The sequence below is a fragment of the Lissotriton vulgaris genome, chromosome 8 (genome assembly GCF_964263255.1).
Source record: "Lissotriton vulgaris chromosome 8, aLisVul1.2, whole genome shotgun sequence".
Taxonomy (NCBI): domain Eukaryota; kingdom Metazoa; phylum Chordata; class Amphibia; order Caudata; family Salamandridae; genus Lissotriton; species Lissotriton vulgaris.
The window spans coordinates 664,019,731-664,044,939 of record NC_141696.1 but is presented as its reverse complement, the minus strand read 5'-3'; the positions used below and the strand labels follow the sequence as shown (position 1 = coordinate 664,044,939).

Here is a 25,209-nt window from a genome sequence, read left to right as displayed (position 1 = left end):
AAACTAAAAACGTGTTTAATTCCTTCAAGTTTATTATGGCCAGCCAACCCTTGTCCTTGTTCTTCACTAGGAAAACAGTACTCACAAAACCCTTCTGTGAGCCCATGAACTTGTAGCTTGTCCGCTTGAGCAACATTTGGGTAACTTCTGTATCTACCAGTGTCATTTGCTCCTGGTCTAAGGATAACTCCCTTGACGGCACCTTTTGGAAAGAAATATTGCAAAACTCTATTCTAAATCCCCTCATATTTTTTAATACCATGAATCCTTTGTTTTGCCAAACCAGTTCTGGGCAAAAAAGTACAACCTTTCCCTGACATGTTTGTGGGAAGAACCAATAAAGGGTTGAAGCTTACCTTGATCTCCAGCACCCAGGAATCTACCCCTGCTGTCTTATGAACAAGGTGTTCCTCCTCTTTGCGGGAATAAGCCACTGTTAGAATGGAAGTTCCTTCTATGTTCCTGCTGATCTTGGTGGTAATACTGGGGCAATTTTAGCCCACAGCTGACAGCCAGCCCCCTCGTGTCAGCCCTCAAAAAACTATTTTGTTGAACATCTGTGTCATGTTAGATTTGGCCCTACTTAAGGCTGTAAACATGGAGATGTACTCGCCTAATATTTTAATAAAACTCTTTAAAAAAGAGTAGACCAATAGGGTCACCTCGAGTTTCCTTGTTGGCTAGATATCCTGCATTTGAATGAATCCTCATCAAGATAGTTCTTTTTCTCTCAGCAATTTGCTCCGCATTGGCATTTCCAAGCAGGCATAAAGCCTGTTGGCTCCAGCCCCTGAGTAGTTCATTTTTTACGGCATGCTCCTAAAGTAAGCCTCTACAGCCATAATCAAGATACTGGCCAGTGGACCCAGTGTGACCAACAATATATCTTGGCATTGCTAAAGGCAGCCCTCCAGGCCTTTCTAAGGAGCTTTCCTGACTAAAAAACAAAAGTCACAAAATCAAGGTCCAGATTGGGTGTGATTCCTGATTTCTTATCTAGGAATGGTCTCAGGTACTCAGCCCTCATTCATCAGCAGTCAACCATCAGCTCGACCTTTTTATGCTACTGGAGTCCCATAAACCCGACCTGTTATTTCTTACTGCGACTTGGTTCTCAGACAGCTCTCTCCCCTCACTACTGGCAATACTCCCCCCATCTTATTATGCTCTCCGAGCCGATCGCTCTTCCGGAAAGCCAGGTGGAGGGGTTACCCTGATTGCCCGTAAAGAACTCACTTTTTAATCCTTAGCCTTTTCTTCCCTGGGTTCATCAGACTGTTTAGTTGCCCGCTCACTTTCCCTGACCCCCCCGCTCACGTGTGTCCTTATCTATCGTCCCCCATCTTCCCCGCAAGCGTTTCTCCCAAGTTTTCAAGACCTGCTGGCTACCTTGGTAGTCAACCACTCCTCCATCGTTGTCCTTGAAGACTTCAACTTTTGGCCCTCTGACCCCGCTGAGTGTGCAACTTCCAAGGAGTTTTCAGATTCACTTCGCTCTCTCAACCTCACTTCTGCTGTTCATGCCCCTACGCACAGTTTGGGACACATCCTCGACCAAATTTGGTACCGAGACTGCCCGGTCACCTCATTATCCATTTCTCCCTGTGCTTGGTCAGATCACTTTCTGATCACCTTTTCTCTATCCCTCCTTTTACTCCCCAAGCCCCCCCCCGCCAAAAACGTCTGGGCACGATCATGGAACCGCGTTGACGTAGCGGCCCTGTCTGCCACACTATCCACGTCCAGCCCTGACCTTTCAGGACTGCCATCATCTGGACAAGCGGAATCTATCAACAGCTGGCTGCGGGCTGGCTGCGACTCCATCGCCCCTTTGAAGCGCATTTCGTCCAAGCGCTCCAAAGATGCTAACCGATGGTTTTCCAACGACTTGAAGACTCAAAAACTTAATCTCCGCCAAGCGGAACGCCTTTGGCGGCGGGATTACTGCCCTACTTCAAGAAACCGATATATCACTCTTCTATCCCAATACAAGAAATCTATCTTGGAAACTAAGAAGGTTTATTTCTCATCTAAAATACCGCTTGCGGAGAACCGGCCTAGAGAAATATTTTCCATCGTTCAAGACCTTGCCTATTCTGATAGAGCCTCACTCAAACCCTCTCCTTCGCAACCACTCTGCGATTCTCTTAACTCCTTTTTTCTTGACAAAATTAGCACGATCAAAGCAAAGATTCCTCCTCCATCCCCCTCCTTCACTAACCCTTGCTGTCCTCCAGCCGCAGCACGCCTTGACTCGATTCCCCTCCTCACGACCGATTCTTTCTCCTCCATTCTTCCGCTGGTCAAGTCCGGCTCCCCTCTGGATCCCTGCCCTGCCTACATCCTGAAGCAGATCTATTCCTCTTGCCCGTCACCGCCCCTCACGTTTCTTAACAGCTCGTTATCCCAGGGTATTGTCACTCCATCACATAAATCGGCGGTGATTGTTCCTATTTTAAAAAAACCTGGTGCGGATTCTTCGGACCCAGCCAACTACCGCCCTATCTCTCTCCTGCCTTTCCTGGCAAAGGTACTGGAACGTCATGTTGTCAGAACCTTGAGCTCATTTGTGGAAAGGAACAGTGTATTGGCTCCCAGGCAGGCTGGATTTCGCCCTGCACACTCAACTGAGTCAGTGATAATATCCGTCCTTGACAACCTCCGAGAGGGCATGGATACTAGTCAGCCCCAGGCTCTGGTCCTCCTTGATCTCACCGCCGCATTCGACACGGTGGACCATGCCATCTTACTTTCACGTGTCGAGGCGGCGGGAATCGGAGGGACAGCTGTGGCTATCCTCCTTCTTGAGTGGTCGCACTCAAGCAGTTCGCTTGGGTGAGTACTCAGCTGACTTTCGTCCAGTCCAGTGCGGGGTCCCCCAAGGATCCTCTTTGTCTCCACTGTTATTCAACCTTTACATTACCCCCCTTATTTTTGCTTTACAGCAGCTGGATGTCTCTGTTTACAACTATGCAGACGATCTCAATATCTAATTTTCAGTTTATCATGACTTTTATCCAGGACTGGATGAACTTCAACCACCTGAAACTCAATCCCGACAAAACGGAATTGGTGTTGACAGGTGGTTGCTCCAGTCCCTGGTCCTCTTCCTTCTGGCCCCTTTCTTTAGGTTCCCCACCCAATCCTGTTCCCTCCGTCAAGACTCTTGGGTTCAAACTCAATAATCAACTTTCCCTCCACTCTCAAGTTAGTGCTGTCGTCTCCTCAGCCTTCCTCTCCCTCCGGACAATCCGTAAAGTTTCACGATTTTTCTCTCCATCCGCCCTCAAATTAATACTTCTGGCCATGGTGACGTCTCGCTTGGACTACGGCAATGCCCTCTACCATGGCATGCCAGCGTACCTCGTGAGGCGTCTCCAACTGGTTCAAAACCAGGCGGCTCGCCTGGTATTCAATCTACCCAAATCACAACATGTCACACCCCTTCTTAAATCTTTACACTGGCTCCCTAGCCGGCAACGAGTCCTATTCAAGCTTGGCTGCATCATCTTCAAAGCCCGGTCCGGCTTTGCCCCGTCTTTCATTAGTACGGCCATTCAAGACTACATTCCGCCTAGAGAATTGCGCTCTGCTACTCATCAAATGGGGAGGTTCCAAATTTTCCACCACGGCTCCTGCCTTCTGGAATTCTCTCCCATTCCATCTGAGATCCTGTTCCCAGTACCCCCTTTTTCGCAAAGACCTCAAAACCTTCCTTTTTACCCAAGCCTTCCCTTCTTAACCTTCCCTTGTCCCTCAGTCTTTCTGCCCCTTGAGTAGTAGTATCACACAGCGCCAAGAAACCGACTGGTGTACGCGCGCTCTACAAATTCCTTAAACTCAAACTCATTAGATTTTGAGTCTCCTTATCGAGAGACTTAAAAATCCAGAACTTAATAAAGGAGGTCATGTGGTCTATAGGCCACCAGACCTAACTTCTCGGGTGAGTAATGCGGGTAGGAATAAACATCTCCACACCCAATAGGTCTTTAATTAGCCTACGAAATTGAAGGTTGGTCCAAATCCTTTCTGAGGAAATCAGTCACCAACGTATCCTATGGATTGAATACATACACATTTACCTGATTTTCTACTTCATTGTCATATAAATAATCATCATCAGTATCTATACTGCATTCTTTTGGGCCATGAAGGCCCCTTGTTCTACTTATGCCATGAGAGACACTAGATCAAGTGTGCCAACATGGTCGCTCCTGCTAATTGTGCTGACATGGACACCATGGTCTGTAGTAGTGCTCAGGCTACCTGTTGTGTGTTCCTCACTCGTGAGATGTTTCCCATTCTTAGTTGCCTTACCACCTTCTTTCACAATCATATGAGTCTTATCCTCAGACAAAGAGAAAAAATCCTCTTCAGAGGGTGAATCCCTTTTCCTCTTAGCAAAAATAGCTTCCACCTCTTCCTTCAGGGACAATGTAAGCTCCCAGTCAAAATATCTTCCAAAAATATTCCCACTGAGAGGCAGAGGCAGGGGGACCTTGGTTTCTTTAGACATAATAGAGAGAAGGTCCTTTCAAACCTTGCAGTAAAGGTCCAAGAAAATATTTTCCCCTTTCTTATATATATATATATATATATATATATATATATATATATATATATATATATATATATATATATATATATATATATATATATATATATATATATATATATATATATATGAAAAAAGGGAGTTCCTCCTCAGCTTGCTCTGCGCTCGCAGACACCGCCTCCACGCCAGCAAAGAATGAGGACCGGACCAACAGAGTCAGCAAGATGGTATTTTATTCAACAGAACAGAACCAGCGACGCGTTTCGGGCGGAAAGCCCTTGTTCACGCTGCAACATGTTTAGAATAATTATGCTTTTTTATATGTGTTTGCAGTGATGTTGACACCGCCCCCTGGTGGCGTCCACCATTATCACGTGATATACAATAAACAGTGAAAAAACACTATCGCTGGTATTCTATTGCATTTGCTAATAACATATACAGGAAATTATTACTGGTTAAATCCAGGAATTGATTCAATACAGTACAATGATATTGCTGATCTAATGCATTTAGACACATTTCTCCATTGTCAGATTAAAATTCAAATGACATGTATACTTATTCTGTGCAAATATGCAAGTATTTATATATTAGCAGCGAAAGTTTTAAAGTGCATTGATATAAAAAAGTGCATAAGTGAAAAAGATGTAATAAAGTGCAAAAATCGCGGGAACATACTAGACTACCATTAGAACAGTGATGCACAAGCATTCAATATGCATTTATATTGTATGAGTAAATTCATCAAACAATCCTTTTCTATTTTAAGTTTTTAAAAAAAGTTCCAGGTAGAGAGAGAAGTTATTTTTCAAGAAGCTAAAAATGACAATATGTATAAATAATACCATATTTCATGTATATACACACACCACACATCTAACCAAATGTAACTATAAATCACCCTAATCTAAAGACAAAGCGTACTGCAGTTACAAACGAAATAAACCAAACGAATCCCAAGAATATATATACACACACACACCCCCCATTATATACATATTCACAAATCTGTACATCTCCATATACACACTTTATAGGTTCTGTTCAACAAAATATATGTACAAATCTACAAATTCTGCATTCATATTAAATTCACTATACAATATAAAATTGCCATTAGAATAATCACCATAAAACTCTTTCAATGAGTCCTGGAATGTAATTGTATGAATATAGTAGAAATGCTTATCAATAATTTTACCTAATAAAGTGCACGATGTGCATCACCATAAGTGAATGTCGATCAAAACATTACTAGTTGTAAAAGCAAACTATGGGACAGGAGATATCTAAAACATAAGGTACTCCTAATAGGGAACCTAGCTAGAAGTACGTATATAGTTACTGATTTAGGAAAGGAAGACAGAATTTAAGTAACCAGTATTTACAAGACAATTTACAAAAAATGATGCATTTCCTCAATATTGTTAAGCCCATTGGGCCAACGACTATCGAGTTCCAATATAAATCTGGATTCCTGTTTCCTAAGCTCTGCCTCGCGGTCACCTCCTCTTCTCAAACTGGGTACTGCCCCAATCACAAAGTAGCTGAGACAGTTTAAATCTTTGTTATGTACCCGCTTGAAATGTCGAGCGACCGGGTAGGTTGGGTCACTATGAAGAATTGCCCGCAAATGCTGTAATATTCGGACGTGCACCTGGAACTTAGTGCTACCCACATATCTAAGCCCACAGGTGCACGCCAGAACATACACAGCATGGTCGGTCTTGCAAGTATAGTTGCCATTGATGGTCTTGGCAACTGTGCTAAACGGGGTAAGATAGTGAGTGGTAGTGATTCCGAACTTACAGGCCCTACACACATATATATATATATATATATATATATATATATATATATATATATATATATATATATATATATTCCATCAGCTTTGCTCGTCCTCATTGACCCCTGGCGCTTCTCAGACCGGTGCAATATTCCTCGGCAGAGCCCCGCCGAATTTTATCTGAAACACCTCCTTCTCAGGAATGAATACGCACTCGCAGGATCTGTTCTTTCCAATTTTTTATTCATTTGTAATTTCCAGCAAGATAAATACCTACGCGTTTCGCCACGTCACTGGCGGCTTGCTCACGATGGATATTTACTTTTGCACATAACTTTCTTTAAGAAGTGATTTGAAAAACACACGTGATTTGCGAGTCACTTCCTCTTGATTCTCGCTAAGCATTATGGGATATGTAGTTTGTTGGATAATTTGTACATAAATTTGCCGTATCAATTGCACACACACTGTAGACAAACATTGTTGTTCACATTACAATTATTTAGTCCCTCGATATTGATTTGTTCCATTATTTAACCCGCAAGGTTTCCAACCACTTTTACGCCACCCTGATTCAGTAGCTTAAGATTGTAGATAGTTCGGGTGTAACCCGATTTCTCCAATTCCCTCTCCTCATAATTTATAGGCCAACGGAACCCAAGTCAAATTAGTTAGGTTGTCTGCTACCAAGGGCTTACATTTCCCAATAATATGGTGATTTTGGTCTGAGGAATTTGATAGTTGCCCTCCAGTGGGCAATCGTTGTAAAGTGACTATTTGTAAGGTCAAAGCCCTCCAGTGGGCTCTTGGGTTGTGTTATGTGTCATGGCAACCATAAAACTCATGTTTGTGTGTGTCATCCCTTTTCTATATCCATGTCAACACCCAGTTCTTTCTCTGTGTTCATCATATATTCTCTATGAAAAACTAAGGAAGGTTAAAAAGTTGAGCTCCCCATTCAACTATTCACAACAGAATGCATTGTTTCCTTTTATAAATGTACATAAAGTTCCTCGCTCTGGTTCAGACCATTTGGGTATAGAGTTCAAAAGTTCAAAATTTGCCGTGATTCCCTGCATCTTAATTTTCGCTCCCTGTCCCCTCCTCTCTCATGAGGGACAATTGTCTCCAGGGCGTAGAATTTTAGCAGTTTCCAATCTCCATTATGTGCAGCTTCCATATGTTTCGCAACAGCATTGCCTCTGTCCTTGTTTACCGTTGCCCTTACATGTTCAAGGATTCTTTTTTTCAATTCATTTTTTGTGCTTCCAATGTATTTTAAAACACACGGACATTCTATCAAGTATACTACAAATTCAGTTTTGCAGTTTATCAACTGTTTGATTATCCACGATTTTTTGTTTGGTAAGGTTACTTCAGTCTTGTTTACTGCGATCTGACATACTTTGCACTGCTGACATTTCACAAAGCTTTTACTTTTTAACCATTGGATGCCTTTTAAGCATGGACGAATTTTGCGAATCTGGCGTTCACGAATTTGCGTATTTGCGAACTCGCTATTTTTTTTTGTGTTCGCAAGAGTTTCTGCCAGTTCGCGAGGGTTTTGTACCAGTTTGCAATTGCGAACTTACTTGTCGACTCGCAATGGTCGCGACTATGTTGTTTCTACGTCTGGTTCATCATCACAGGTTCCCAGCACCCTCTGTTTCACCACTGCCACCCTCTGTTTCACCCATGCCACCCTCTGGTACATCAATGCCACCCTCTAGTTCATCATCACTGTAGATTTTTTGGGGGGGAAGCAAGCACACCTGCCCTGCTTCAACTGACATGAATTAATTTGGGGTTGATTTATTAATGTGTCACTGTTTTAAAATTCCAGTCTGACACCTGCTTCCTTATCTGTAATTTGCTTTCTGTTGCAGTGTAATTTATTTTTCCAGGACCTTTGTGGCCTACTTGTAGCTATTCTATGAGCCTGTTGTGAGGGTCAGAGCAGGGTCATACAATTGTTGCAACTAGCAACTGCACTCTGGAGGGGCCCCAGTCAGGAAGCACTAAAGGGAATGGGTACAATTACTAATGATGCGTTTGAACTTTTGCACCTGCTGAGGGCTTTCAGTTTGCAAAATTCGTTTTTCTGCAGAACAGCAACTGTAATGCCCCAAACAAACATAGGCAACTGAACTCTGGAGGGGGCCCTCAGGAAGTACTACAGGGAATGGTTACTAATGATGAGTGAACTTTTGCACCTGCTGAGTGCTTTCTGCAGAACAGCAACTGTAATGCCCCAAACAAACAAACTTATGAAAGTTGATTTCTAATCAAAAAGTGATCCAAAGAGAGTCAAAAGGCCTCAAATCCAAAAAAGTGCAGGCAAATGTTAACCTGAGGAGTTATTCTGATAAAAATCATCGTTTTCAGAAGGTCTATGTTGCTTGCTAGTGGAATTCTTGTGCAGAATTGCAAATTTTGTAATTTCGCGAGTGCGAGATTGTTGCTGCCCGCCGCACCTACATGTTCGCAATTGCGAACTCTCGCGATGCGTCGCCAAACTCCCGCGGGATCCCGCAGCAAGATCCAAAATGGCGCAGCACTCGCAAAATATCAAGAAAAACAACTCGGCAAACGCTGAATGACGGTAAGTGAACGCCGCACGCCGCAAAATTGTATCACCAAGAAAAATAAATCCGCTGCGTGCGAATTTGCGGATTTTCGGTAAATTCGCGAGCGTTCGCGGATTGCGAATTTACCGAAAATCCGCAAAGTCCGAGAGCGGAACGGATTTTCTGCCCATGCTTAATGCCTTTTTTCTTTTTTTCTGGATCTTGATGATGACTATGCACCAGTTTGTCTCTCAGGTTAGTGGCACGTCTATAAGTCACTTCTGGGTGTTTCCCCATTACTTTACTAGTGGTTTCGTCCAGATGTAACAAGTTCCAATTTTTCCTTAAGTTCCCTATAATCTGTTTGGATTCTCTTGAGTGGTTAATGATAAGTCTTACGTGTTGTTTTTCAGATTGTGAGGTGTCTTTGCATTTTGGTATTATTTGTAAAGTTTCCTCTCTTTTCTTTTCATTGGCTCGTTCCCAGCACTTTTTGATTACTCCTTGTTTGTAGCCTCGTTGTTTGAATCTTCTTGCCATATCGCAACTGTTCATTTTCCACTCATTTTCCTGTGAACAGATGCGGCGAAGCCTTAAAAATTCACCATATGTGATATTGTCCTTTACTGTTGATTTGTGGAAACTTTCGGCATGTAGAGTTGCATTAGTCGATGTCTCTTTTCTGTGTAGTGTGGTTTCCACCTTGTTATCATGTATATATATATTTTCTTCAGACAAAACAGGCGCCTAAAAGATTACCGAAACGCCCCCTGGCACTTCGCCACAGAAATAGCAAGCGTTTGAAGGAGAAGGCGTTGCTAAGGCAACGCTCTGCACGTGCAGAGTGTAAAACAGAAAGGGCTTACAGCCCAAGGGAAAATGGCCACCAAGACGCAGAGTCGTTTTTTCATTTTCACGGAGGACTCGGCGATGCAACCAGAGGAAATTGGGACAGCCAACGGCTGCTGGTTCATTATGCAGCCATTGCAGGCAGAACCATTCTTCTGAATTACGGGAGAGTGTGTCTTGTAGTTTACTAGGTGGATTTTCACACAGCACCTGAGCACCTTTCAAAAGACACATGGGCCCTTGGCAATGTAATCATAGAAGACCATGAGAAGTGCTCCGGGCCTGAAGCCAGCCCACCACCATAGCATTGGGACTCAAAAAAGGACCCAGGCTTAAAGGAAACAAAGTACCTAAATGGAAGTTAAGCCTTTGTTATTCAGGGAAAAGCTGCAGTATATTTAAAAACATAAACGACAAAAGAACCCAACCATAAATTGGAGTGGTGCTATGATACCACAACCAACCTAAGAAGTAAGTAAAGGTCACAAAACCTGATAATCATTATAAACATGAGAAAGAAATAGCAAGTATAGATAATGCCATAGTATTTATCTTGTTAAGGAGCAGTGAATAAAAAAGAGAACTATGCTTACTGACGTAGAGTTACATACTGTTTTGCAAGTTCTAAAACTGAATGTTTTGTTTATGATGTGATTTATGTTCTTTAAATGGCTGTGTGTGGGGGCAGAAATAAAAGGTCATTACAAAGTGGTAGTCTCTGGTCTTGTAATGAAATTACCCTTACCTCCCTTGCCTTTACCGACCGCTAAACTTCACAATTACCCTTACCTCTATTTCCTTCAACCCATTCCTAAATCCTAAATTGACCCTTATTTCCCTTTACCTCCACCCACCCCTAAACCCAAACATTACACTTGCCTTCCTTTACCTCTCCCCACCCTTGATCCCTAAAATAGCCCCTACCCCTGTACATATATCCAACCTTGACCCTGCACCTTTATCGCTTTTTTAGAAATAATATAAAAAATAATGTTATTTAAGAACAATATATTCTAACCTGCAAGGTAAAGTTTCTTGTGGTAAAGGTTAAAAATACCTGTATGGCACTTACCTGCATGGAAAAGACTGGATGGTAAAAGTCCTGCATGGTAAAGATTGTGTGGTAAAAACGGCTAGGCACCATTTAAGTTTGCCCACTAAAAAATCTTTCAACAAACTGAACTATCATTCTTGCATTGCACAATTCTTATTTGTTTTCAGTTTTTCTGGCTTGACAACTGGGGGCTTTACCAGTGTGACTGTTATAATTGACTTGGGTCCTTCCTTGCTCTGGCTGTGTCTACCCTGTTGCTCAGCTAGTATGAGTGTTAGAATGCCTGATGACCGCATGGAATGTTTGATTGAATGGTTTGAGTGTAGAGTGTCAGTTGATGGCAGGCTGAGCGGCAGGGAGGCTGCTCCTGGTGGGGTCTAATTTCCATCTACCTATCCTCTTCTAAAGAACTTATCCTGTAACTAAGCTTTAATAAATCCTACCTATTTCATATACCTGGCTCCAAGGACTTTCAATTACCACAGTGACCCTCAAATCTAGTTAGAGTTATGGAAATGTATCTTGGTTCTTAGTAAGGAGACATGCTATCGGATTTTTAATGTGATTATGTCACTTGATCAGAATGTCAGAATGTAGCCAACAAAAAACTGATGCGATGATCAAGACCAGGGAGGCAAAATTATAACATTGACTACTGATATATATGGTTGAGGGAAGGGGAGAGTTCCAGAATGTGAAGCAGGATTTAAAAGCAGAGGCAGTAATTGTATTATTTGATTATTTAGTATTACTGTATCATCAATTCGGGAGCCGAGGTCCCATTTGATCGTGTTAGACACCACTGAATCAGAGAAGCCAAAACACATATCAGTCCTAGACATTATATTAAAATCTTTGAGTAATGTCTTAGATTTGTATGTAAATATGTGAGCATATACTTACATTGCATCTATTTGGCACTAGGAAAAAAAAGCTTTGCATTCAACCAAAAGATCATATTATTAAATGTGCAAATGACCGATTCACAGAAGAGACTCAGATATTTTGAAATGTTTCATTGCGCATCATTCTGCAGTAGGTATTGCCTTCCTACTGCATATTAATTGGTCTAATTCAACGCATGTGGTTTAGAATCATAGCAATCACAGAGAGTGCATTTTATCTGACATATAGGGAACAGTAATTGCACAGATTATTACTACCAGTTTACAAAAAATGTACTGTATGTATGTAGGTAGGCATTAATTATGTAGTGCAAACCTAATTAAAAGGCAGCAGAACACTGCACTGGGTCAAGACAATGATACAGTCAATGTGTTATTGGAGGGGTAGCTGATTTGTATGCATTAAAGTACATTGTTACGTCATCATTATAAAGTCTTAGCATTGTTCTGGCATCAGGCAAGGACAACACGAAAGCCTCAATATAATTTACAAAGGCAAGCAAGGCTTTTTAAAGAAATGTAATGCAAGGCAGCTGCTTGTGCTGCGTTACATGGTGAGTAGACATAATATCGAGTTTTCTTTTCCCACTAGACATAATATCGAGTTTTTAATTTCGACTAGACATAATATCGACTAGACATAATATAGACTACAAAAATATCGACTAGAAAAATGTAATATCGACTAGAATAGCAATAATATCGAATCAAAAATATAGAATGGACATAATATCGACTAGACAGAATATAGACAACAAAAAAATCGAATTTAAGGTAAGTTAATATTAATGTTTAATTTTTGTGTAATTTAAATCTGTAGCGGTATTGTGGGTGTATAGAGGAATAGGGTGGGAAGTAAATTAATTATAATTAATTAAATATGTTATTTAAATAATTTTTATCTATTTAAAATTCATTGTTAATTAATTCTTAATTGGTAATTAATTAAAATATAATTGGTGATTAATTTTAATTGATTAATTGATAAATATATTATTTTTAGTAATTTATTTTCTGTAGCTGGTTGTGGGTTTATAGGGGAATAGGGTGGGAAGTAATTTAAATATAACTAATTAAAACTGTTATTTAATTAATTGGAATTTATTTACAATTACTTGTTAATTTTTAAATGGTAATTAATTAAAATATAATTGATAATTAATTTTAATTGATTAAGTGATATATATTATATATTTTTTAATTTATTTTTGTGTTATAGGGGAATAGGGTGGGAAGTAATTTAATTATAATTAATAAAATATGTTATTTAAACAATTGTTATTTATTTAAAATTATTTGTTAATTAAGTATTAATTGGTAAGTAATTAAAATATAATTGGTAATTAATTTTTATAGATTAATTGATAATTTAGCGTGTTGTGCGTTTATAGGGGAATAGGGTGGGAAGTAATTTAAATATAATTAATTAAATATGTAAATTCATTAAAAGTTATTTATTTAGAATTAATTGTTCCAACGCTTTTCCTACTGTTGCACTCACTGGAGTCGTTAGAGTTCATTTAACCCTCTCGCTATCCTACGGTAAAAATATTGTATATGTTTTGTTAATAATATGTAGATATATATAGAAGTATTAATAAAAAAAGATTTTTTAAGTTACATTAATTCGTTTTTAATTTTTCGTTTATTTATTTAATTATGTTATAATAATTTAATTTACTGTTATATTACTTTTAAGTTACTTTTAACATACTTTAAAAATTCGATATTTTGACATTCTATATTTTTTACCCTTGATATTTTGGAGGCGATATTTTTGTACTTACCTGTTTGAAGATAGGAAGTCGATATTCTTTCAGTCGATATTTTATCCTCGGTATTTTGACATCTCGATACTTTGTCTGTCGATGTTCTGTCAGTGATCCGCGTTACATTACATTTCAACTTGGGAGACGATCCATGGGTTGAGCATGGGTATTTCCATGTATCAACCCATGGACTTTGGTGCATTCCCAGATTCACAAAGACTTATAAACCTGGAAATGCATCAAAATTCTACACCTTCTCAAGTGAGGCGTAACAAGGAGAAACATCTTTATTTCTCCTTGTTATTTCCTCTTTCCACATGGGCTGCATTCCGCAGCACACATAGAAAGAGAAAAATGCCTCTAAGGATTGTTTTTGTGCAGGAAGGTCTCCTTTACTGTACAAATACAATCCTGCCTGTAATGCAGGCACACTTGCACTATGAAGCATGGCTGCATGAAATGGTGCTAGGCTGCACACAGTAAGCAAGGAGAGAGCGGGAATGCTCCATATCTTTATATGAGCATATCTATATATCTTTATAGGGGCATACTTACGAGTTTGCACGCAGTGCAGCGCAGAAAGTCATCTTGCTGGGGCTGCACTGCATGCGTGACAGGGAAAGGGCAGGAGTGTGCTGTATTTAAAATAATACTGTGCATTACTGCCTTTTCCCCTGTGCTGGTGCAGTTTTGGCTGCCTAGTACCAATGCAGCCCCCCCTTGCACCATGTTACAAGGGTGCCTGTGTTGTAAGGTGGATTGTTTTTTGAATAAGAAGGGTACACCTTCTTCCACAAAAACAATCCCACGAGTCATTTTACTCTTTCTATGTGTGTTGCACAATGCAACACACATAGAAAAAGGAAAAAAAGAGATATAAACATGTTTCTCCTCATCATGCCTCACCTGAGGAGGCGTAAGGTTTTGATGTATTTGCAGGTCTACGATTTCTGCTCAATCTGAGAATGCATCAAAATCTTTGGATGTTGCATGGGAACACTCATGCAACACGCTTGAAATGCCTCCCTGGCGCAGAGCAAGGTAACACAACAATTTGCGATGCATTGCTTTACTCATGATTTATGAGGCTACTCAGGGCCATGCAAGATGGCCTTGCATGGCTTCATGAATCTCATTTTTGAGTTGCGTCACTTTTACTTGTGGTGCAAGTGCGACGCAACGGGTCTTGTAAATATGCCCCTTAGTAAATAGACCATATGTCATATGGAAAGCTAAAACGTAAACTTATTTCCATAATGAATCATAGGGATATCTATTTGAATGATGTAGGATGTCTTGGTAGGTTACACAGACAGGCCTTCCTACCTTTCAGGAAACAAATAGAAATAATTCTAAAATGTTACTTCTCAATTGCCTTTAATAGTGCAGTGGAGTAGCATGGCAGCACAGACAGGACTAGTTTGCTTGCAGAGAGGTTGTCCCTAAAGTACAAGCACCTGTTTTTTTTCCTGGTGAAATAGTGGGAATGGACGAATACTTAGACATGCAGCCACATGGGCCACACTGGGCCTGAGAGTTTGCAATGGAACCTTCAGCCAGCAGCTTTTTTTTACACCTGTAAATACGATGTTGCGCAACTAATATAGAGGTCGATTATGATGGCAAACGGATTGCCTCCGCAGGGCTGGCGGGGGCAATTCTTCCGCCATTCTCCCTGCAATGACCCCCCGCCACATTAGGATGGCTGGGGGGTCCACGGCGAACGGCAAGACCGTCCGCCGCTTTTCCACCGGTAACTTTCGACCGGCGGAAAAAGTGCCCACATATGGTGGCGGTGTCTGCGAGACACCGCCAACCATATTATGATGCTGGCAGTCCAATGCCTTCGGTCTTTTCTTTGGAGGCCCCTTGTGGGCCCCCAGGGTGAAAGGGGGTGGGGGGTGCACATGTAGGGTACCTATGGTACCCCCTGCACTTGCATGCACAATGCGGCAGGCACCGGGAGGTGCCTGCCGCTTTGTGCATGCAAATGCACAGCATGCATTTTTAACTTTGCGGCGGGTGCTGCTTAAAGCAGCACCCGCCGCAATGTTAAATATACGGGATGTGACCGCCAGGGTGGTGGTCACATCCTAATTCAACGGAGGGAACGCCACTGCCCCTGTGAACTGTCCCTCCACCTCGGGGTGGCGGACGGAGGCAGGTCCGTCCGCCATCATAATCGACCCAATAGTAGGGTTACAGTAACTTGGAAATGTGATTGTTAAGGGCCATAGGGTGTGTATTCCACGTCAAATGCAATATTATTTTGGATGGCAATACTCAGTAAAATGTGTATTGATGAACATGGTACAAACTTAAACAAATGAAGTCCAACTATTGTTCAAAGCACTGCTGGGGGCAATTTCCAGCGCTAACCCTCATGCCAATAATTCAATTATTAATTTCTCACCAGCAACAAATTGAACCACTCCTCAGCCCGAGACGTTACAGCGATCCAGTTGCTGTTCAGAAGGCTCAGCTTGTCATCCACCAGGCTGCCCTTCCCTCCAAGCGCCGCTCTCAGTCCTTCACCCAGCTCTGTCACGTTTTTCAGTTGCTGCTGTCGTTTTTCTATCTCCTTCTGTGTTGCCTATAAGGAATCATCGCAAATATATGGTTTTAAAATGTGCAATTTATGTGGTTTAAATAAGTACAGTGACAGCTGCACAATTTGGTGCAGGACGAAGAGTATTTCTGAGGGATGACGCTCTTAATTCACAATGAAACTACGTAAAGAGATTTTTTACTAATTGCTGGAAAAGGGAACAGAAGACTGACCTGGGAGACAAAATGGGCCACACAACCTTGCTGTCCAAGATGGGGCTATTTACCTTCTAGGTTGCCTCTGTGGGTAAGCTAGGATTAGCTTCATCTAAGGTGCGGTTGCTGATGACAGAACTCACAAGGTTAGTGGTTAGGGATAAGCTTGGAAAGTAACCATGAAGACCGAAGAAGAATTTGAGAGTAAGCTTAAAACAAATGAGGTACACCAACTCCCTTTTGGGATTAGTCAACTGTATTGGTTAGCATCAATGTAACATGTATGTGGTATTTCTATACAGTAGAGTTCAGCCAAGAAACTGCTTTAAATGGTGTAACACAAGTTCTCAATTTTCCATTTCACAAAACATCAATTGGACAAATATATTTCATGATCCTTTATTCTTCATCTTCACAGTCAGTAAAAGCAAGTAGCCAACGTGTTTCGTCCTCCCAGACTTCTTCAGGGCTTTCAATGTAATTATTCCTTTCTGACTACAGAATATAAGTTAATGATTCTCCTCCTATGATTCAAAATGTTTGTACCTCGAAGTTGAAGTAGTAACCAATCGATGATTCAAGAAAGTATTGAGGTTCCATCATCCTGGGTATTTGAAAAAAATATTCTACTACAACTGGCGGTGTCCCATTAATTCCACAACTGAAGCTGTCAATCTTTCTGCGTACAGGGTTCTCGTAGTAGTGTGATGGTCTTGGTGGGATTAGTCTTGACAGGACGGTGTGAGGCCGGAACCAACCCAACCAATGCAGAGATATTTTCAACATCCTCTCCACTGAAACCTCAAGGAGCCTCCCAAGATAATGGCTGTTGCTCCTTGCCTTTAGCTTGAGGAGCTTGGGGTGGCTTATGTAAGAAACTGCCTTTATAATGTGGTCACCCCTATTGGACCTAGCCTTCCTTTGCTGATTCCATTTTTGTCAGCTTTTAGGACTCTTTGAACTCTACTTTTGCATAATCAGTGGTAATGTGGTTGTGCTCTCCCTTGAAAATATAGTACAATTGGAATACACCTGATTCGTACATTCAATTTACATGTAAGTCCCTAGTAAAATGTTACTGACTGTACCCAGTGACAATAAGTGTTCCTAGTGGCAACAACACTCATTGTGCCACGCTCTAAAAAAGCTTTTTAAAGCTTTTTCTTAGGCCTGTCACTGAGGTTTATAGTGCAGTTCTAAACTGCTATTTTGAACTTTGAAAATAAACCTTTTGCAATGCCTGACCCCTCTTTTTAATACATATAAGTCAACCCTAAGGTAGGCTCTAAAGGATCTTCTAGCAGGGTGCCTGGTATTTAAAAGGTAAGTCTTGTGTTTTGAAGTTTTACAAGTCTTAAAAGTGAAAAACGCCTAACATTGTTTTTCACTGCTGAAAGGCTATTGCTCGTATAGACTAAAACTGGGTTACCTTATTACACTTAATATGTGATAAGGTCAGTTTGGGACCTGATAGAGAAATGCTGTTCACACTCAAATAAAATGTAATTTAAAATCATCTTTAAAGGTAAAATCAGATTGTGAAGTACTGTTCTGAAAATGACTAATAATCTATTTTCTTATACCCTGCATACAATGACGACAGCAGGGATTTCCTAATGTCAACAATTGTGATTTCCTACTGCTCCATGATCTGAAACCAAATCCTATGGCATAGAAGATCGTCAGAGCAAAGGCAAGAGTTTCTTCTTGTCAGTAGATAATAAACAATTAAAGTCTGCAATTTGCCTTACCTAGCATCAATTACAGATAAAGGTGAGTAGATGAACCGTGTGGAACTGGTTGATGGATGGGGCAGGTTTGGGAGTTGGCACATGTGAATGTAAACATACCATTCCTCTATTCTACTTTCAAGATTACCTGAAGAAATCCTGGTACATGGTGCCATACTTGTGTGAATTCAGTGGAGTAGTACTGTGTTTGAAAGGAATTTTGTTCTAGGTATGATGGATGTGAATATTAGGTTTTGTGCACACTAAATTGTATATTTTCCCTTCTTAGTGAGCAGTTTTTCCCATTCACATTTCACCAGGAATTTCCTGGCATGATGTGATGGTAAAGAAATCAGAGGTGCTGGCCATAGTTCCTGCTCGCATCTGAATTGGGATTCCCACTGAAGTCATAATAAGTAAGAATTAACCCCAAGTTGTATGTTTCTCCATCCCCAGGAGCTAGAAGCATGTACAAATTTAGCAGTTAGGGTCTGATTCTGATGCGGGTTGGAAAGCTTCCCAACCAAGTCGGTTTGGAAATGGTTTCCGACCCACTTGGATCGGGAGAGTCCGACCGACGGAGTACGATGCATCCGGATGCCTCCAGATACGATTTGGTTGGACTCCCATTGACTTCAATGGGAGCTTATGTTCCTAACCGCATCATAATTGGGCCTTGGGTTGGGAAGACACGTTGCTGATCCAATTTGGAAGGAGAAAATGCCATTAGGAGGCTTTCCTAACTGCATCAGAATCAGGCCATAGGTGGGAATTCTTTCCTAAACACATCAGAATCAGGCCCCAGGTCTACAAAGTTTCCGGAACCTTATTATTCCCTTTGGTTTTATTTATGGTAGATGTAAATGCATTTCAGGAATATGACCACTGATACTAACAGTGCATTTTTGTGTTTCAACATCCTACATTTTGAGTCAAGTGTCTGTGCTGAGATGTTGCAGCACTAGTCCCAACATATCTATTCACAAGCAACACCATTGCCTTTTGACTATGGCATTAATGCCGTGGATCCAGTTACAACCTGAAATAGAGGAAGTCTGTATGTTCAGGAAAAATGCCCCTAGTACCAACACAAACAACGGTATCTTCTCCTTGCTATAAAACTGCACGTGTTGCAATAATAACATTAAAGGAAAAGTTATTTACCACCAGCCACGGCCCGTGGAGGGAGTTTCGGTGGCGCGAAGAGGCGGGGCGTGTGAGGGGCAGGGTGGCGGGGTGCTAAAAACTGGAGTATGGATAATTGAAGGTAAGTAAACAATTTAATTAATAAAACGAATTTCGTAGTGCGCCCTGCATCGCAAAATGCGATGCAGGGTGCGCTATGAAATTTGTTTTATTTCGTAGCGCACCCTGCTGTATAGAGATTCTTGCGTGACTGTCCTATTGCAGCTCCAGTTCCAACATGCATCTAAACTAGCAACACCATCAACGTTTGACTCAGGCATTAATGCTGTGCACCCTCTTAAAACCTGCCAGCTGCCAAAATGAGCACCGAACCCGGTTTCTACCAGCAAAAGGGTTTGGATGTCATATACTGCTCGGTCAGTGAAACACCAGACTGTCTCTTTTCACGTAGTTCTTTCTACTAATTAGAGATATTTGCTAAACTGACCCTCAACTATTCTACATTTTCCTGCCGATGACTTCACAGATCTGAGTTGCTTAGGTGCTGCTCTTTGGCGTATGTCATCCTAATCCCTGTTTTTCCCTCTCTAAACCCTGTCTTTCTCTCTGTTAAGCTGACATTTCAAATGAATCTGCCACAACTGATACTGATGCTTCTCTGGTCATTAGGACTCCCTGTTTATTCCAATCTCCACCAGAGATGTTTCCTAGATACATTGTTGTTGGGATGCTATTGTTACAACAAACCCATTCTAAATTAGGCCTCTGGGTGGTAGGCTATTCCTGAGCTGCAGCGGCACATTTCTGCCTTGTTTCTGATCATGTATTTATATATGGTCCTGTGCTTATTTTACCCTTGGTTTCTGATTTCTTGTTTGCCCCAGAGAGCCAGTCCTTGATCCTTTTCTACTTCTTTCAATTTAAAACCCGTATTCTCTTGTGACTGTATTGCTGTAGGTTCATCTTCACTAATATAATATCTCATATTATACTCTTCTCTGAACATATAGACTGATTACTAGTCCCAAAAAGCATCTGTTTTGTTTCAGCCAGGGTCATGCTAATACGTGTGCTTATGTGCTTAGTAAGAACACACTAGACTGACGCTCAGGCTAGGATGCAGGGGGCATAGAGGAGCTATACACTGCCATGGGGTGGATATAGGATTGGACAATGTTTTATTCTGCCTTTTTCTTCAATGTCAGATGTTTACTGTGGCTTGACAAGCAGCAAGCATTGGGCGCACCGACCCCTTCATGAGTCTTGGGAGCTTTGCTGGAGCTGCCTCGTGTGTTGAGTGTGAGCCGGGGGCCCTCGGAGGATCTAGGGTAGTTACGGAAACGAAGCAGTTCGTAGACACTCTAGTGAATGCTAGTTGTGGCTGAAGGCTGTTTAGAATGCAAGGGCATAAGACCATACATTTAGTGCAATTTTAGATAGGTTCACATCTCCCACTTCTCTGACCAACCTCTCCTCTTTATGCTATTCAGACACTGGTTCTGATTATACCTCTACCAATATAGACGACATGTAGGGCAACGGTTGATTATGGATGGAAGGCATTTTTAGTGGAAAACTGAGGTTGTGCTGGGTAAGGCAAAAAGTGCTACCGAGTTGCTATTGTTCCTGTCGGAGGCCTCACATCACTATGGTATCTGTGCTTGAGACAGTCTTTTTCTATAACATATGGCACTGAAATAACGCAGCTGCCTGAGTTGTGATTTGAAAAACAAAGACGTTAGAAGAATGCAGGCATAGCAACCACAGAAGATGTAAAATAATGTATTAGATTTTTGATTGTGTAATATTTTACATTAAAAGCCAGCTCTGTCCTACCTTTATGCTGGTGTTTCTGGACTCGAATATTGGGAGTAAGTCAATAAAGAGAGACAGGCAGTGTATCTACTCTCCGGCAATCCAGTTCAGTCTAAGACATGTGAAGCAGCAGAAGTAAAGTGGTGGGGAGACATGAATTGCAGATAGTTCTACATATGGGGGTGTTTAACATGAGATTAGGGCATGAAAGGGTTCTTTGGAGGGTTTATCCTCTTAAAATGCAGAGAGTCACATAGCAGAAATCGAGGAGACTTACTTATGCCCATGATATCCCAATAGATCCATCAATGACCAACAATTACAGCTGAAATAATGCTTACAATTAATAGACATAAGGATGGGAACTATGTTGCCATAGAGAAAACATGTTTACCACAAGTCCACAGACTAAACATGAAGACACTGTGGAGTATTTAGAGATAGTTAAAACAGGTGAGAATGAGCAAACTCTCCTTCGGAAGCTAACCAAGCTGGGGAGGAGTCAACGGGACTCTACATAAGGGAGAGGGAATATGAAAGGAACCGTCAGCGAATAACCACTTCAAGAAACTTCCATGTAGATGGCAGACAAGAAAGATGTAACAGATAAGATTGGAAAATTATCCATAAGTGAAAGAACAGATCAGAGGGAGACGATTAATACACTTAATAAGGGAAACCAGAAGAGCTTCCCACAGCTGCTGCTTTGCCATCATGCCCCTTGTGTTACTTTGGAAAATGCTACTCTATATGCTGAGAACATGGGAAAGACCAAAAACATCCTGCTAGAGCCACTGCACCACAAGATAGTGACCAGCAAAAACCACATTAGTGACCTGATGAAAACTAGAACCCAACAGATTATCACTTTATATGTTTTAGAAGGGATATAGATTTCAAACTCTGAACCATTCACTGGCATTAGTAAACACAAATGTGCATGATGAGTTAAACCTCAAGCTGAACATTATACCTATTAGAGGTGTAAATACATCCAAAAACCCATGTTGCTAAATTCTTTGCAAATGGATGATGTTAATGATGTTGCCTCCCGTTTCATTGGCAATGAATCTGGCTCTAAAGACCATTTTGGAGGGGATGATTGATATACAATCTACACAGATTCAATATGCACATATTTTGAGATAGTGTGTGCATTGAGACATAATCAAATGAGGTTTTAATTATGTGGCTAGCCAAGTTACTCGTAAATATTGCAGTTGAAGGGTTTCATCTAGCGTACATAAATCCACAGAGACAAGAAAGACAATCTATTTAGTCAACGTCCAAAAGAACCAATCTATGTTACAAATAGAGGATGAGCTCTCCTAATTAATAAATGCACCCATTGAATATGTTGAGTGAGAGGATGCTGGTCCATCATAACGGAAGACATTATTGGGGCTAAAAGGCAATCTTGTCCGGGGGGCCTGAGGACGCTCATGATGTGATAGCACTCACCCTTACGCACTGTGACCTGGTGGAAAACTTGGTGGCCTTTGACTTACTCATCCAACATTTGGCTAATACCAAAATACGCATTAAGTATAACTGCTCAGAATTATCAGTAAAAATAAAATGATCGTCTTGTGCAGCCCTCCAAAATATTGGGTCCCCGTTGAAGGAGATCGATTGAAGGTCTACCTCATCCCCAGCATCCCCTAAGTCCCAGGCCAATGTCTCAGCAATGCGCCATAATACATCCCCAGTTGCACCATGCTGAAAACTCCCCTGTAGAGGAAGCCAGAGGGGAAAATGTGGTGAATGAGATAGATTGCACCCCAGAGTCTGCTGCCCCTATGGTCAGGCTTTTAACGTCCTCCTACCGATCACCACTAAATTTAGTGATAGGAACATCACAGGACTGCGGTCCAGGGGTGTGTCCCCAGTCTGGAACTCATTTGATGAGGAATGCGACATATGTATCTTCCAAGAAACATGGTCAGTTGAACCATATTATCATTTAAGTTATCTAAATTACTATAAACCAGCCATCCAAAGCAACAAGGGTCGCCCTTCTGGGGGACTCACAATCTGGGTTCGGCAGGACTTTGGCCTTACCATACAAGTACTCCAGATGGAGAGCAATTACATTCTTGCCAGCCTCCTGGGGTGTGGGACGTAGGGAGACATTGATATTTATATGGCCTAGATGAGATCCTACACAACATCTCCTGGTCTTCCACAGTAGTTCTAGAGGGAGATATTAATACTACCTTTGAGCTCTTCGATAATAGGGGAATTTGACCCAGCGGGGGAGGAGGATGAGCAGTGGGCATTCTTAGTTTGGAAAAAAAAACAATCAGAAGGTGGGCAGAGGCAGCAGTACAGATGAAGGGCTTAAGCCTTGAACATGGCCTAAGGGCGGTTAATTCAAAAACGTGATCTGACAATCAAGGTGCAAATACTTTTAGTAATGGCCATCGCACAAACCTGATTGATTATATGTTAATAAGCCTAAATATTTGGCACACTCTACAAGATATGGTTGTGATGGACAGAATCAAGAGCTACTATATTCCACTTTGTACCACACTTACATTTAAGAATATACAAGAGCAATCACAACCTCCAAATTTACCCATGACAGGGGAATTGGCACTGACTAATGATATGCAACACCTTAAATGGCCAATGGTAGTTGAACGACCTGATATATTATCAATGATCAATTCAGATTTGGAACACACCTTAATCCAGATGTTGTCCTCTCACCACAACTCCAGTCCACCAAAAGAAATAATACTTTTACATAACACTCTTTTTGATAGAATATGTTCACACTTCCAAAATCCCCGCCGGTTTAAGGCTAAGGGAAGCAAGCAACACCTACACTGGTATAATAACAAGAGCAAACAAGCGTGTAGAGTTCTGGGCGGGGGGGGAAATAAGATCAGGAGACCAGCCCAGAATTCAATACTCAAGGAAGCTTTACAAGAAGGCAATTCTGTCAGCAAAAAGGCCTGGGACGAAAAAAGATAGCAGGATCTAAAAGAAGCATGTAATGAGAGGAATATGCAACGCTTTTGGAGCCCGGTAAAATGGGTTGCGAGTGGTCCAGGGCAATCTCCCCAAAATCATATGGATCCTGCAACGTGGTTTACGTTTTTCTCAGATCAATATGCAGACAACGATAATAAAGAATATGATCCTTTCCGGGTTTATTTTAATTCATCTGATACTGTTTTTAATTTAGTTGATGTAACAATTGCACTGAGCACTGTTGCCAGTGGGAGAGCCCCAGGTATTGACAAAGTGGCAGCTGACATTTTCCTCCAGGACAAGGCCAAATGGAGCCAGTATATAATGCTTTTAGCAAACGCCATCGCCCACGGAGCTCCGAGTCCGAATACCTGGCGGGGGGCCGAGATCATCCCGATTTATAAAAAAAGGAGATAAATCCTCACCCGGGAACTACAGGCCAATATGCCTCATAGACTCAATCCACAAAGTCGTAGCTCAACTTGTTTTAGCAAAAATTCAATCTTGGATTGATGCTAATGACATCTTGAGCCACCTGAGCACTATTGACCAGGTCTTCCGGTTCGTTTTAAGCTATTGGCGGACGGTGACAAAAGGCAACATTTATGCAGCTTTTGTAGATCTTAAGTCTGCCTTTGACTTAGTTTCACAGCCCAAATTGTGGAGGGAATTGCAGGACCTTGAGCTGCCTTCTAGCCTACTTCTTTTAATTGTCCGCCTCCACGAAAATACCTTTGCCCAAATTTGTTGGGGACTCAGGGAATCAGGAATGACCGGTTCCCAGTCGAGATGGGAGTACGCAAAGGCTGCGTCCTAGCACCCACATTATTCTCACTTTTTATTAACAGTATTGTCAGTTTTTTAGCTTCCTTTCCCACAGATGCCCAGTCCTAGCAGGTAATTTTACAATTCTAATTTTTGCGGATGACACGCTTATATTATCCAAAACACCGAGCGGCTTAAAGCGTGTACTGCAGCACTTTGAAGAATTTTGATCACTGCACGGTCAAAAAGTCAATCCCGCAAAAACAAAGTTTATGAACTTTAAACCAACACAGGCCATTTGAGGGTGGCATGGTAATGGATGGGCAACCCTTGGAGCAGGTTGATGCATTCACTTATTTAGGCATCACCTTGCATTAATGACTCATCTGGACGCCGCATATTGACACCATGGTCTTAAAGCACAGGCAACTGGCCGGCGTCATGATTAAGGAATTTAAAACATCACTGACCAAGCCCCTTACCCCGGTGCTGCAGATCTACAGCTCTAAGATACTGA

General features: G+C 41.5%; 1 protein-coding gene across 2 annotated transcripts in view; it reads right to left on the bottom strand.

Annotated features, from left to right (window-relative positions):
* Positions 1 to 25,209, bottom strand: part of DMD (dystrophin) — a 4,652,165-nt gene that overhangs the window by 4,238,798 nt on the left and 388,158 nt on the right. For both annotated transcript variants that reach the window (XM_086934537.1, XM_086934536.1), the window contains one exon: positions 15,905 to 16,084. In XM_086934537.1, coding sequence (XP_086790663.1) covers positions 15,905 to 16,084 — 180 coding nt within the window. The remainder of the gene's footprint in view (positions 1 to 15,904; positions 16,085 to 25,209) is intronic.